Consider the following 15,064-nt stretch of genomic DNA (forward strand, 5'->3'; position numbering starts at 1 on the left):
ATGATGTAAAAGCTATGAAATACTTATAAGGTAAAGGAATGCTTTGAGTTTCAAATTTAAGGAAAGAAAAGTGAAGTTTAAAATTATTAAATGTTATCCAGATATAGTAATCTTCACTTGAAAAATAAAAAGAAAGGATTGACAACAATCCCTGAAAAAAAATAAAAATATATAGGATTGAAAGCAATCAAAATGAAAAAATATATATAAGTGAGGAGAAGCTTGAGGAGATGCTAATAAAAAATTGGCTTCACTTGGACCTACCTAAAGGGAAAATCTAAATATATTTCTGAACTTATATTTATGAAATGACATCTTTTACTAGTAATGTTCTCATGAAGTTCCTATCATTTGAATATTTTAAGTGACTTGATATTACAACATATAGTCATTCTTGAAATGAATAGAAAACTAAAAATCTTAAACTTGATGACTAGATAGTCTTGTACATACATAGTTAATTTAATTACTTGAAATTTTTCTAAGAATCTCACTATGATATTTACTCAAATCAAACTTATAGTATTTCTGAATTAAAACTTTACCACAGTAGATCATAATTTTTATGCAGTACTAAAATTACTTGAGGACAAGTAATAGTTAAGTTTGGGGGATTTTAACCAAAGGAAAATATGTTGAGATTTTCATACCTATTTTACATTGATTGTAATGATATTGCACTTTAAAGAACGGTATTTTTGAAGTTTTGTTGCAGGTATGTTGAATTATGGTCATTGGAGCAAAAATGAGCGAATTTGGAGAAAAAATGACCAAAATATGAAGATTTGATCTTGGGCGCCTATGGCGAGCTCGACGACGTCAACTACGGGTTTTTTCCGAGAGTCCAGAATTAAATATTCTAGAAGGCCGTCAACGACGCCATCAAGGCCGCCGACGGCGAGCAAGTCGGTTCTCTCCACAGATGAATTGAATATTGTGAGGAATTCTTCGAGAGATTGTAAGAGTAGAAGGAAAGTGAGATATTTCTTCCTCCTTACCGCTTCGAAAGAGAATTCTATGTTCTGTAAAGCAAGGAAGACATTCAGAGAAACTTCGAGGAGTTTGCTTGGGGAGGACGTAGAGAGAGAGAGTCCATGAGTGTCCATTAGAGTGTAGAGAGTGAAATTTAGGGTTAATATTGTGAGGAATTCTTCGAGAGATTGTAAGAGTAGAAGGAAAGTGAGATATTTCTTCCTCCTTACCGCTTCGAAAGAGAATTCTATGTTCTGTAAAGCAAGGAAGACATTCAGAGAAACTTCGAGGAGTTTGCTTGGGGAGGAATTAGAGATAAGTGGTATTTACTTATTAAAGTTTGTATGAATTTGCTTTTATATATAAATTCCAAGTTTTGTCGTATCTTCTCTATGAGTTCTGAGTAGTTTTCTCTGTCTTTCTCCTTGTCTTGAGATTTTGTGAAATGGTGATTTGAATTGGTTGTGCCATGGGAATGTTAAAAAAGTTGTGATAATCTTTTCACTTCAATCTTAATTTACTTTCAATCCGGTCAATTGATTTGTTAAAGTATGTTGAGTTTTACAACTAAAGTGAAGATTACATCCAAGATTTAGGGAGGTCAAAGTCCTTGAAAGTTGGGTGCAAATAAATAGGAAAATAAAAATTATCGGGTGTAGAATTGAAGATTTTAGAGTAACAGACTAAAATTCTCAATTCGGTCTTATCGTTTGGGTGTTGAAGTGTAGATGTTAGCCCTCAGGCGAGGCGAACGTGGGAGCTCCAAAGTGAGAGCCGGTATCCTCCCAGCCTAGCCGCAGATTCAGTAACCAAGCATAGGATTAGTCAATGTTCTTTATGTCTGGTCCAAAGGTAAAGAATAGGTATGCTCCTATTTGACACAATACAATTTGAACTGATTCAATTTATTCATTCACTTAAATTTCTTGACAAGAAGAAAGATGCTTCTTATATATTGAACTTCACATTAGAAACTTTATTAGTATAATTAGTTAATTAAGAGTTTATTAAAATTACATTTTTATTTAAAATGTCTATTAGTGACAAATATGCAAATCGAACTATATTGTTGTGATTAAGTATTGATTTTTTTAAATCTTAGTTCGTAGCCTCTAATATTACTCCTTGTGGGATCGATATCTAGGACTCCATTAGAGCCCTGTATTACTTGAGCGATACATATACTTGCGTTGATAAGTGAGACTTTGCAATTATTGAATATTTTATACACATCTTTATCAAATGTATAGTCGTTATCAAGTTTTTGATGCCATTGCCGGGGATTTAAATCTTCTATCAGCAGTATCAAATTCTTGTATTTTTAAGCATATATAAAGTCGCTGTCAGTTGTATGGACAATAAATTGTCGTTTTCTAAGAAGGTTAATTTTGGGCGTCTTTGGCTTCAAAAATTTCTATCGTCTTCAAAATCAAGGAGAAGGTTAAATGAGGGTATTGTTATTTCTAGCTCATCTATTTATTTAGGTTGAATAGGTTTGTCCTATATGCGAAAAAAGTGGGTCTAATTGGATCGGATCAGTATTTGGTTTAAATGCTACAGTGTTATGTTGATTACTATAGGCATATGTAGTCTGATAAGTTATGCTGTAAACAACAATTCCATCTCTTAATTTTACTCGATTTAATTTGTGTTTTAGTGTTATATAGATCTATCTAGATGTCTATCATTAATATTAACTATATAATTGGGGTGTAGATTAAACATTTAGAGTTTGGTAACATAGATTTCCTTGTATAACTCCTAGTAAAACGTCCTTTTTGAAGTGTATAATTTTGTCTTCTGTAAATAAGAACACTATGCTAACAAATTTCCTCAAAATAATTAAATAAACCATGTAAAATCTGTAGCCATAATTGAAGAAAATAATTTAGAACCTATTTTTAATATCTCTGACATTGACAGTGAAGAAGAATTGTAGCAATTATCAGAAATTGAAGATGCTTTAATAAATATAAGTTACAATGATGATGAAATAGAAGAATATTTATATTCTGATTAATGAAAGAAAACTCAAAATCATATATTATTAATGATAGCTCAATTGAATATGAAAGACATTACTTTATCCGAAGAAGCCTATAATAAAATTAGAAAATAAAAATTATCTTTAAGAACAAATAATTGTTTCGATATGTCTATTTTCCTATGGGAAAGAAGCATACATTATAACATCCAATAAGACGACATCTAATAGATATAATAAATACAGAAAGAATAATCAGAATACCACTTTATAACCAACAAATAAAAAGATAAGATTTAGAAAAGATAAAAAATCCTAAGAAATATAAACATATATTTTTTGGCGGGACTACAAAGTCTTTCACATTAAATTGCTCGAAATGGATTTCGTATCAAAAGATAAACCCTACATTTATCAAGGTTATTTAGAACAAAGACATCTTTATACACACAAAGCAAATATCCTTTTCGGTTTTTGGGATATAAATAATCTTCGAATAAACTTTTAACATTCATTTTTAACTGATGATAAAAATTCAAATCGTATATTGGTAGGCATGGACTTTCTCCAACAACATACTATAACATTTACACATGAAAATATTAATATCGACAATTATATACTTCCAAGAAATACACTTTCATAAATATATTACGATAGAATTATATATTTCTACCTACGAACTTATTCCTTTACACAACTTCTGTGACACTGGAAGTGACATCACTATATGTAAAAAATGCCTAATTCCACCACATATACCAATCCATTCCAAACAATTGTTACTCGAAACATTTGATGGAACACAAACCGTATATCAATATTGAACAAACCAATGTCTTCCCGACGACGGTCCAAATATAATTTTAGAAAATGATTTCTTTAAAACAATTTCATCGTTTACACAAACTAAAAATAACATCATTCTAGTCATCCCTAACGGCCATTCACTCCACTGCCCAATTATAAAAATACCCAAATTCCACTCAACAATTCTTATTTTCCATAGTCAACGTGATGATTTCCCACTTAACCAAAATCCAAAAAAAATCTTTCCCTCGTCTATTTAATAACAACCTAAGTCTAAAAACTGCATCCTCCCCTGATGATGACAAACTTGATAAACTATGATCTTTTGCAAATTCTTTATTTAAATTGACTTAAACTATTACAGTTTTGAAAAAAAGAGGAGCCTGTAGCTATAAATGAACCAATTAATCCTGCACTCATCATAAGTGTAAGACCCATGAAATATACCTCTGAAGATAAAAAAGAATTCCAAATTCAAATTAAGAAATGACTAGATCTTAAACTAATAAAACTCAGCAACAGTCCACATAGTAGTCCAGCCTTTTTGGTATCAAATAACGCAAAACAAATAAGAGGAAAAATAATACTAGTAATTAATTATTAAAAAACATAACGATAATATCAAATTTGACGGACATTTTCTACCAAATAAAGAAGTATTAATAAATCATATTAAAACTATCAAATGGTTCTCTAAATTAAATTGCAAATCAGGATTCTGACAAATTAAAATGCATCCAGATAGTCGAGAATTTACTTCATTTAGCACACCACAAGGACATTTTAAATATAATGTAATGCGCTTTGGTTTAGAAATTGCCCCTAAAAGATCTCAGTGAAGAATGAATAATATTTTTAGTGAATTATCATATTTTTATCTTATATATGTATATGATATTTTAATATTTAGTCAAATTATTACTTAACATTTAAAACATTAAACTCTACCAAAAAGCTTAGCAACACGGTATAACATTAAGTAAAAAAGAAAACAATCATTGTAATAGATAAAGGCTGTATTGATTACAAAAACACGCATTAATAAAACTAGTCATTTTAAACAAATAAGTAATAAAAAAGATTTACAACGATTTCTAGGATATATCAATTACGTTGAATCATTTATTAAGAATTTGCAGAATTAAATACATCTTTACAAAAAAACTTGAAGAAAAATATGTCCTGGCATTGAGACGAAAAAGATGAAAAACTTTAAACCAAATTAAAGCATTATGTAAAAATCTTTCAAAACTATATTTATATATACCAAGAGACTATCTAATTATAGAAACAGATAGATTTGAAATCTCATGGGGTGTCGTTTTAAAAGCTAGAAGAAATAATAATGAACTTTTATATAGATATAGCTCATGAACTTACACCACTACAAAACAAAATTACCATATTAACAAAAAAAAAACTATTAGCAATAAAGAAAACAATTAAAAAATTTAAAATATTTTTAAATGAAACATTCTTAATAAAATTAGATAGCAAAACTGCAATCTCATTTATAAAAGAAAAAATTGCAAATTCTTTGTCAAACAAAAAATTAATATATGACAAAGTTGATTTTCCGGCAGCACTTTTGATTTAGAATATATAGAACGTAATAAAAATATTTTAGCTGATTTTTTATCTCGCGAATTATGCAAGAAATAAATATGGATATAGAAAGTATAGAAACCTATGAAATATCCAGCGAGACTGAGCAAAAAACTTAATTTGGATTTAAATAACTATATAGAAATAGTTGAATTATAAATTTGGAAAATAGAATGTGAAATAGCACTTGCCAGTAATGTTTTGAATTAATTAAGAAAATTAAGGAATTATTTCAGGAAAAGTACCAAAAAGAGATCCACCTTCAATTTCAAAATTAAAGAAGAGAAGAGATTTTGCTAATCTCCATATCAGCTGAGAAGAATCTAAAAGAAACACCTTTTTGGAAAAAAATAAAGAAATTACCACAAAAGAAGAGGTTTCATCATCAAAAAATGTCTACTTATGCAAAAATATTCCAATATACCACTAAGAGAATTACAGATATTGCTGAAGAATGAAAGCAATTTTTATTATATGAAGAAAGAATTAATCCTCAAATTTATTTTCACACAGTGGGAAAATATCAAGTTGTCTACATTTATGGGAACACTGATTCAAATCTCGTATCAAAATTATATAAAATCGGGATTAATCTGAATGATATATCTAGAAGATAAAAGTCTCCTCAAAGAATTATGAAAGTTTATAATTGAAGCTGTAGATGTTTTTCACCAGGTAGTGAAACATTAGAATTTATACGTAAAAATGTTTAGGAGTTGTATCTCTTATACAACTTGGAATAAGCAGTGAATCTTACACTTCTAAATATAAACCTATAGAATTATTCAAGAGATCTACTGCTGAAGATCTATATCAGATTTGTATAGAAATCAAGAAAATAGATACCACAAATATTTGGGTTTATTACTCATCAGAATAATTATTTAAAGTCATTATAAACAACCCACAGAAAAGGTGCACGAAGTTATGGATAAGAACTGGATTGCTACGCTTAGTCAGAATAATGCAGCAGTAAGAAAAGAAGTTAAAGAATTATTTTGTCAGAAATTACAAAGAGAAAAGATACACAAATGTATATATTGTCAGAAGAAAGATACAATACATAAAATATGACTTAAAGTTGAAGAAAAGTCCAGTGGAGTACAGATGTAAACAAAAGAAAATTAATGCAGAAGAATATTCTTAGAATTATCCTCCGCTTTCGACAAAATGTATAATTAGAGCATCTTTTCAACTCAAAATATCAACCACTGATGTTAGTACAGAAGAATATTTATAGAATTATTCTCCTTCACCAAGAAAAAGTAAAATTATTAAAGCATCTTTTCAAACCACAAGGACAAAAATTAAAGCCACTTTACAGATCGAATTATTCCTGAAAAGGGATAACAAGGACAATAATTAAAGTCACTTTACAGCTTGAATTATTCATGAAGATAAATGGCAGTTGTAATATGGAAGAACTTCCCTTGGTTCCTTTTTTCTCTTCTTCTCCCTTAGTTGTAATATAATGTATGTTGGCCACAGCGGCTAAATATTATCTTCTTGCTCAGTGTGTGTAAGTTTGTTTTTAATGTACTAATGGCTATTATGATTCTGTTGGTTTGTTTAAATATATGTTTTACTCTGTCTTAATTCTTATCTTGTATAGCTACGCATAAGGTAGAAAACAAACTAATAATTTTTTTTTTCCTGGTGGAGGAGAATAATTCTAGGAATATTTTTCTGTACAAACATCTGTGGTTGATATTTTGAGCTGAAAAGTTGCTCTAATTATACTTTTTGTCGATAATGTAGGATAATTCTAAGAATATTCTTGTGCATTAATTATCTTTTGTTTATATTTGTACTTCGTTGGACCTTTCATCAAGTTTAAACCATATTTCTTGTATTGTATTTTTCTTCTGACAATACATAATTTGTGTATCTTTTCTCTTTGTAGTTTATGACAAAATAAATCTTTAACTTTTTTGCTTACTGCTGCATTATTCCAACTAAGTGTAGCAATTCATTTTTTATACATAAATTCATGCACTTTTTTTGTGATTGTTTGCAAAGACTGTAAATAAATAATTGTTTTGATGAATAATAAACTCAAATATTTGTGGCATTTATTTTCTTGATTTCTATCCAAATCTGATATAGATCTTCAGCAGTAGATCTCTAGAATAATTTCATAGGTTTATATTTAGGAGTGTAAGGTTCACTGTTTATTCCAAGTTGTATAAGAGATACAACTCCTCCTCTTAATTCTGGATAAGTTTGATACATTTTTATATAAAAATTCTAATATTTCACTACCTGATGAAAGACATCTGCAGTTTCAATTATAGACTTTGGTAATTCTTTGAGGAGATTTTCATCCTCTAGATATAACATTCGGATTAATCCGCATTTATACAATTCTGATACGAGTTTTTAATCAGTGTTTCCATAAATGTAGATAACTTGATATTTTTCTACTATGTGAAAATTAATTCGAAGATTAATTCTTTTTTCATATAATGATAATTACTATCATCCTTCAGCAATATCTGTAATTCTCTTAGTAATATCTTGTAATAGTTTTGCATAACTACGTATATTTTTTGAGAATGAAGTCTCTTCTCTTAGTAGTATCTTCTACTTTCTTTATATTTTTTGAAAGAGTTATTTCCTTTGGATTATTTTCTGTTGATACGGAGATTAGCAAAATCTCTTATCTTCTTTAATTCTGGTATATCTTCTTCCAGTACTTCTCATGTCAAATAATTCTTTAATTTTTTTAATTCTTTCAGAACATTGCTGGCAAGAGCCATTTCACATTCTATTTTCTAAATTTGTAATTCAACAATTTCTAAATAGTTATTTAAATCTGAATTAAGTTTTTTCCTCAGCCTCGCTGAATACTTCATAAGTTTTCATACTTTCTATGTCCATATTTATTTCCTACATAATTCACGAGATAAAATGTCAGCTAAAATATTTTTATTAGATTCTATATATTCTAAATCAAAAGAGTTGGTGGAAAACCAACTTTGTCATCTGCTTAATCTTTTATTTGGCAAAAAATCCACAAGTTTTCCTTTTATAAATAAGATTGCAGTTTTAATATCTATTCTTATTAAGAATGTTTCATTTAAGATTATTTCAAATTTTTTAATTTTTTTCTTTATTGCTAATAATTTTTTTTGTTAATATGGTAATTTCTATAATGGTGTAAGTTCCTGAGTTAATCTACATAAAAGTTCATTACTATTTCTTCTGGCTTTTAAAACAGGCCATGAAATTTTAGAACTAATTGTTTCTATAATTAGATAGTCTTCTAGTATATGCAAATGTAGTTTTGGAAGATTTTTACATAATTTGGTTAAAAATTTTTTCATCTTTTTAGTCTCAATATCAGAACATATTTTTCTTCAATTTTTTCTGCGAAAGCGCTTTTAATTCTATAAGATTTTTAACAAATGGTTCAACGTAATTGATACATCCTGGAATTCATTATAAATCATTTTGATTACTTATTTTTTTAAAATGATCTATTTTTGTTAATATGTATTCTTGTAATTCAATAGAGCATTTATCTATTACAATTCTTAAAAACTCTATATTGTTAGTTAGAATGATTGTTTTCATTTTACTTAATGCTATACCGTATTATTGAGCTTTTTGAGCGAGCAGAGTTAAATGTTTTAAACGTTCAGTAATGATTTGACTAAAAATTAAAATATCATCTATATATATAAGACAAAAATGTGATAATTCACTAAAGATATTATTCATTCTTCGCTGAAATATTTGAGGGACATTTTTAAACCAAAGGACATTACATTTCATTGACAATGTTCTCGTGGTGTCTTAAATGAAGTAAATTCTCGACTATCAGGGTGCATTTTAATTTGCCTGAATCCTAATTTGCAATCTAATTTAGAGAACAATTTGATAGTTTTAATATAATTGAATAATATTTCTTTATTTGTTAGAAAATGACCGTCAAATTTGGTATTATTGTTAAGTTTTCAATAATTATTACTAGGCTTGCTTTTCCTCTTTTTTGTTCTGCGTGATTTCATACCAAAAAAGTTGGACTACTATGTGGATTATTGTTGGGTTTTATTAGTTTAAGAACTTGTAATTTCTTAATTTGAATTTGGAATTTTTTTTTATCTTCAGAGGTATATTTAATGGGTCTTACGCTTATGATGAGTGCAGGGTTAATTGGTTCAATTATAGCTACAGACTCGTCTTGTTTCCAAAACTGTGATGGGTTTTCTGAGAATGTCAAATTAAATAAAAAAACTGCAAAAGATAATAGTTTATCAAGTTTGCGTCATCAGAGGAGGATGTAGTTTTTAGACTTAGGTTGTTATTAAATAGATGAGGGAAAGAATTTTTTAGATTTTGGTCAATTGGGAAATCACCCTAAATCATGTTTGATCCAATGCTTTTAAAAAAGTGCTTTGAGGAGTGCTTCGAAGAGCTAAACTTAATTTACAGGTTTTTCTTTTGTAATTTTCAAGTTATTAATTATTGGAACAAACTATTAGAAATTGTTCAAAATTTTAATTTGTAGGTTTACCCTCAATGCTTGCCTTCAAGTTAGGAATTATACCACATTCTTTTTTATTTATATCGATTTTTAAGTCATATTTTATATTTTGTTATAGTTAATGAATATATTATTTTGTTACTGTTAATGAATATATTTATACAACAATGTTTTATATACCATATTAGAGTTTTAGTAAATAAAAGCGTCGCTTCCCTCTACACTTTACGCTTTGAAGCAAAAAAAAGGTCTTACGAATCGCATTGTGCTTTGTGCTCTGATAACATTGGTTTGATCTTTGTATAATTACCACTCTCTTAAACATAATTTTCTTCTTAATAATCGGCATCAACATCATAATAACAACCATATTCCCTACTATACCTTGCAGAATAGTTGAGATACAGTTGACCACATAACAAGAGGTAAAAAAAGGAATATAGCAATTGGACTTTAACCTTCAACAATATTTATTTACCCCCCTTCTGTTAAAATAATAAGATAAAAATTTTAAATATCTTTACTCTTCATTAGCCACTTATTTGTACTAGCAAGGACACTAAACTTCGTTGCAATCTCTTCTTTGGTCATATGGGTATATTCTGCTGCCGCATTCAAACAGCATATAGCAATCAATGGCTAGTCTGTTTGGCCAAAGTAAACTTTATTAAACAAACCATACACTGATTAAGAATATATCCATAGGCATACAGGATAATATTAGCTCACAAAGCTATTTTAAGACCGCTTAGGGGTTGTATGGTAAAGGATTTAAGTGGGATAAATTTAAATCTATCAGACAAAAAAAAAAGAAGCAGATTTTAAATCCTTAATTTAGTAAAATCAAATTTCCTCTCAATTCCTCTCAGTTTTTTCTTAAATCCCAGCTTACTCAATCCTAATGTTGGTGGGATTTAGTAAATTCCGATTTACCAGATTTAGAAAAGCTGTTATCAGACAGCCTCTCAATGCAGGCTTCTCCAACAAAACATCTCAGCTGCAAAACATTTTTTATCAATCAACATCAGAACAGGCTAATTTAAGTCCTATTACACTTTAAATAATAAAAAGATGAAATAAATATGATAGATATAAAACTGTATAGACAATAAGTCAAAGCTTAGATGTTGACTGGAACAAGAAATAAACAGATTCACAAATGGAACTCAAGTAAACATTATTTTGGTAGAACTGCACAGACAGGTTCTGCTTAGTTATGTCCTAACAAAATTTAGAATGATAAATAAAATAGAAGTGCTACATTCATCAAGGGTCATCATATTATAAGAAGCCAATCACTGTAATTTAGATTAAATATAGATGTAGAAACCAAAGAAGCGGTGATACCTGTAAAACATCATTCTTCAGCTCAACTGTATCATGTTCAGGAATGGAGTCCAGAACTGACTTTTGGTTTCTCCTCTGCAAACCAACTTTAAGAGTTTTAGTGAGGATGATAGGAGTACCAGAGAAAAAACCAGCAATATAAACTTCCATTGTTGGCAAAGGCATTTCAGGACTTCTATATTGTTTTCCCTTCAAGAAGCTAACACCAGCTGACACCAAGGACTGGCACTTTATACTCCATTTCTTTTGATCCCATTTTGAATCCCCTTCATCATCCTTCTCCTTGCACAACTCCAAGACTCCAGTAAGTAAGAGTTCATCTTCATCAAACACCTCAAACCTGAAACTGCCAGTAATTCTAATATTATCTGTACTCACAAAAGTGGCTTCTTCAGATTTTTTATCAAATCTGTCCCTCCTAAGAAAAGAAGAGACACAATCCGAATAGATGCTACTTCTTCGACCATTCACCTCAAGAACAGTATCAGGGTGTAATGGAATGTGATTCACAGTAAGATGGTCCGGAGTAGATTCATCAACTTCACAGTTGCAGATTCTTATGTAAAAGACCTTCAGATCGAACCAAGGTGGTAACTTGGGAAGGTAAAGAGGGTGCATGATGATCATCCCACCAGCAGCGGATGAATCTTCCTTGAAAACTGGATCATAACTTTGTTCCATCATCAAAATAAAACTCACCTCAAACTTCCTTTAACATCAACCTAGGTAATTTCAATAGAGAATGAACCATAAACACCAATTTGTGTTCTCTACCTGCAAAGCGAGGCAATCATTAATCTAGCCAGGGCCAAATCAAAGAAAAAAAATAAAGTTCAGGTGAGCAGGAAATTTGGAGACAAAAACCTTCCTTACCAATAAACTAGTTTGGACAAAACAAATGAAGAATATAAGCAAAACAGACAACACTCAGCAAACAGAGACAAACTATGAGAACAAGAGAATGAAAATAAAACAAACCAAAATGATTCCCGAAAACAAGAGAAAGAAACAAAAAACATAAAATAACAATAATAAAAATAAAATTCCTTGATCGTCACGGAAGAAACCAAGAACAATATAAGAACCTATATTTTCTCATCAATGCTAGAAATTTGAAAAAAGAATGAAAATAAGTTTGAAAAGCTGAAATCAATGTCAACTAATTCATTCTTAGTCCATAAAGTATTGGAATTTCACATCATTCTCTTCACATTCATTCAAACCAAAGCAATAAAAAAACTGCAATTTTTCACAAGCCGCAAGTATAATACATGGAAGTTAAAAGTAAAAAAGAGGTAAAAAGGAAAAAACGACCATCCTATCAAATTCTCCACAAGAAAAGCTCAATTCTGCCATAGAGTGAAATCAAAATTTCTAGATGTGATCCTTCAACACGAATAGACCTAGACCTCAAAGTTCCCAAGAAAATAAACAAAATATACCCAATTCGCGCGCACGCAACACAGACTGTAAAGAGCCCCGGTTTTATCAAACAGTTACGACGATAAATCCAATAGTATCTCGCAGAACACAACACCCAAGCAATAAGAAACAATCATGCAGACTTAATTCCGATGAAATTGACGGCAATGATCAGCACACACCTAGGAGAAAATCGAAAAAAAAAAAGAAATAATTAATGGAAAGGCGAGAAAGGGATGGTCGTAGTACTGCGTTCGCTGGATGTCTTCCTTATCCGAATACGATGAGAGATAGCATTCGGCTCCGCTTCAGAACTTCTACAAAAATTTCTCAAGATAAAATAAAGGGGAATTTGCAAACATACCACTCAAAATATCTTAAATAACAAATCTAGCACCTAAATAAATTTCGATATATACCAGCGAAAACATTTAAAATCTATCACACGCCTTGCTTCTCCCTCTACGTATCCATTTATATTTTTTTTTCTCCAGTAAAATTTTCATCTATAACGTTTGTTCTGATCTCGTGGGCACACAATTGAAAAAAACTGGCACACTAACCTGTGTTTGTTTGGGGCAGCTAATTTGGGTTTGTTTGGGGCAGCTGCAGCTTATTAATAATCTGTTGATAAATAACTGATTCAAGTAAGTTGTTGATCAATAGCTGATCTTGATAAGCTAGTTGAGTGTTTGACTTATGCAGTTGGAAAATAACTATTTTGTAGTTGTTTATGAATAAATGATCATTATATCATGTGCAGTAGTGTTGTTTGAATAAAAATTATTATAACAATATATTTGATACTTGTGAAGCAAAAAAATACTTCAAAATAGTGCAAAAAAAAAATACACACTCCAATTAAGAGCGAGCACCAAAAAAATACACACTCCAATCAAAAAGCTATTAAAATTGCAATTAGAAATATGATGGGGCATTCACACACAAACCACATAATTCTTATGTATGCACATATATAGCATATAATCTTCGATATTTCCACACATACCCGTCAAATCTTTAACATCACAATAAAAATACCACAATTGCTGATTTTTTATAAGTGAAATAAATCTCTTCATGTGTGGGTTTTTTCTGTTAAGGTTTATTTACCCCAACATAACTAACATTCATCTCTCTCCCTCTCTGTCAATAACAGTAACTACAGCTGACCCACTTTACTCCTTTCCTCTCTGTTTTGGTCAAGAAAAAAAGGCCAGCAAATGTTTATGAAAATATCCAAACAACAAGATTCCAAATAAAAACATATGATTGCCAAGAAGCTCTAGAAAAATGCATTTACTAGCTAGACAAACAAAATGAAGTTGTTTGAACACGAAAGCTTTATAGATAGAAGAAATAGAAGGGAAAGAATCAATCATGTATTATTTGTCAGTGATTTTGTGTGTTTATCAAGCCAAATGACAGAAATAATAGCATAAGAAGCATAAAGGTGCATAAAGTTGCACAGAAAGGAACCCAATAAGCACTGGGATCGCCTTCGGGAAGTTGTTGGAGAGAGCGACGTTCAGTGCGTGCTCTCTCACGGAGAAGGAAAAGGCAACACTGCAACCTGCTTCCTTTCTTGCAAAGTCAGAAATGGGGACACGAGGACAGCAGGGGAGCAACGATTGGCATTGCAAGATGCTAGGCAGGGATTCGAGGAGGTGTTGGGCAACTGAGAAATTATGTGTGTTTCGAATAATAGGAAACGCGGACCGCGGGTTCAGGGTTGAACCTGTGGCCTATGTTCCTTTGAAATTATCAACGAATGCCCCCTGAAATGCAAAATCCAAACGAAAAAAAAATTTCTGAAGCTTGGAACCGCCCCGCGCAAGAAAAACGCCCTCAAACACACCCTTAGATAAAACACTGCTCTGAGTCCATTGAAACCAGCACGTCACTCTCCTTCATTTAAAGCACAAAAATAAAATAAAATATGGATGCACTAAAATTGTCAGCATGAATATCAAAGCAATCAAGAGGCCCGGGATAATGACCAGGCAATTGATGCATCAAACTAGAGAAACATGATCAAAGTGAACCGTTCAATGATCAAACATTTAGTTAAAGTCAACTGTCATTCTATGACAAGGAATTCAATCGGTGGACCAAGCCTATGATCACGACCACCTAAACTCCTTATAAGGGCACTTGATTGCCACTAGTCGACTAGTCGGCTTTTACTTTGCCAGGCACGATCGCCTCAGTTGACCGAACTAAAACAAGTGAACCAGCTGATTACCGCCATATTCAAATTTAATTGTAATATAAATTTAGTATTAAATCAGCATAATGATTGCATTAAGGGTTGTTTCCATAATCGATCCCTCTTTTATATAATTGTATGAATACACTCATATAAATAGGGGCAAGAAAAACGATTAAAGGGATCGCGGTCTGAGGACTTCTTCTCGTCCTCTCTATTGAGAATA

At 30.6% G+C, this 15,064-nt stretch overlaps 1 protein-coding gene across 5 annotated transcripts in view; it reads right to left on the minus strand.

Annotated features, from left to right (window-relative positions):
- Positions 1-12,966, minus strand: part of LOC110036351 (uncharacterized protein At1g01500-like) — a 29,811-nt gene extending 16,845 nt beyond the window's left edge. The window contains exons 1-2 of one of the 5 annotated variants that reach the window (XM_020740773.1): positions 12,879-12,966; positions 11,208-11,981 (exon numbers count right to left, since the gene is read on the minus strand). In XM_020740773.1, coding sequence (XP_020596432.1) covers positions 11,208-11,891 — 684 coding nt within the window. In that variant the 5' untranslated portion in view covers positions 11,892-11,981; positions 12,879-12,966. The other 4 variants (XM_020740774.1, XM_020740776.1, XM_020740775.1 and 1 more) reach the window with 4 other exon arrangements.
- Between the last annotated feature and the right edge of the window lie 2,098 nt (positions 12,967-15,064).

The sequence above is a fragment of the Phalaenopsis equestris genome, unplaced genomic scaffold (assembly GCF_001263595.1).
Source record: "Phalaenopsis equestris unplaced genomic scaffold, ASM126359v1 Scaffold205433, whole genome shotgun sequence".
Taxonomy (NCBI): domain Eukaryota; kingdom Viridiplantae; phylum Streptophyta; class Magnoliopsida; order Asparagales; family Orchidaceae; genus Phalaenopsis; species Phalaenopsis equestris.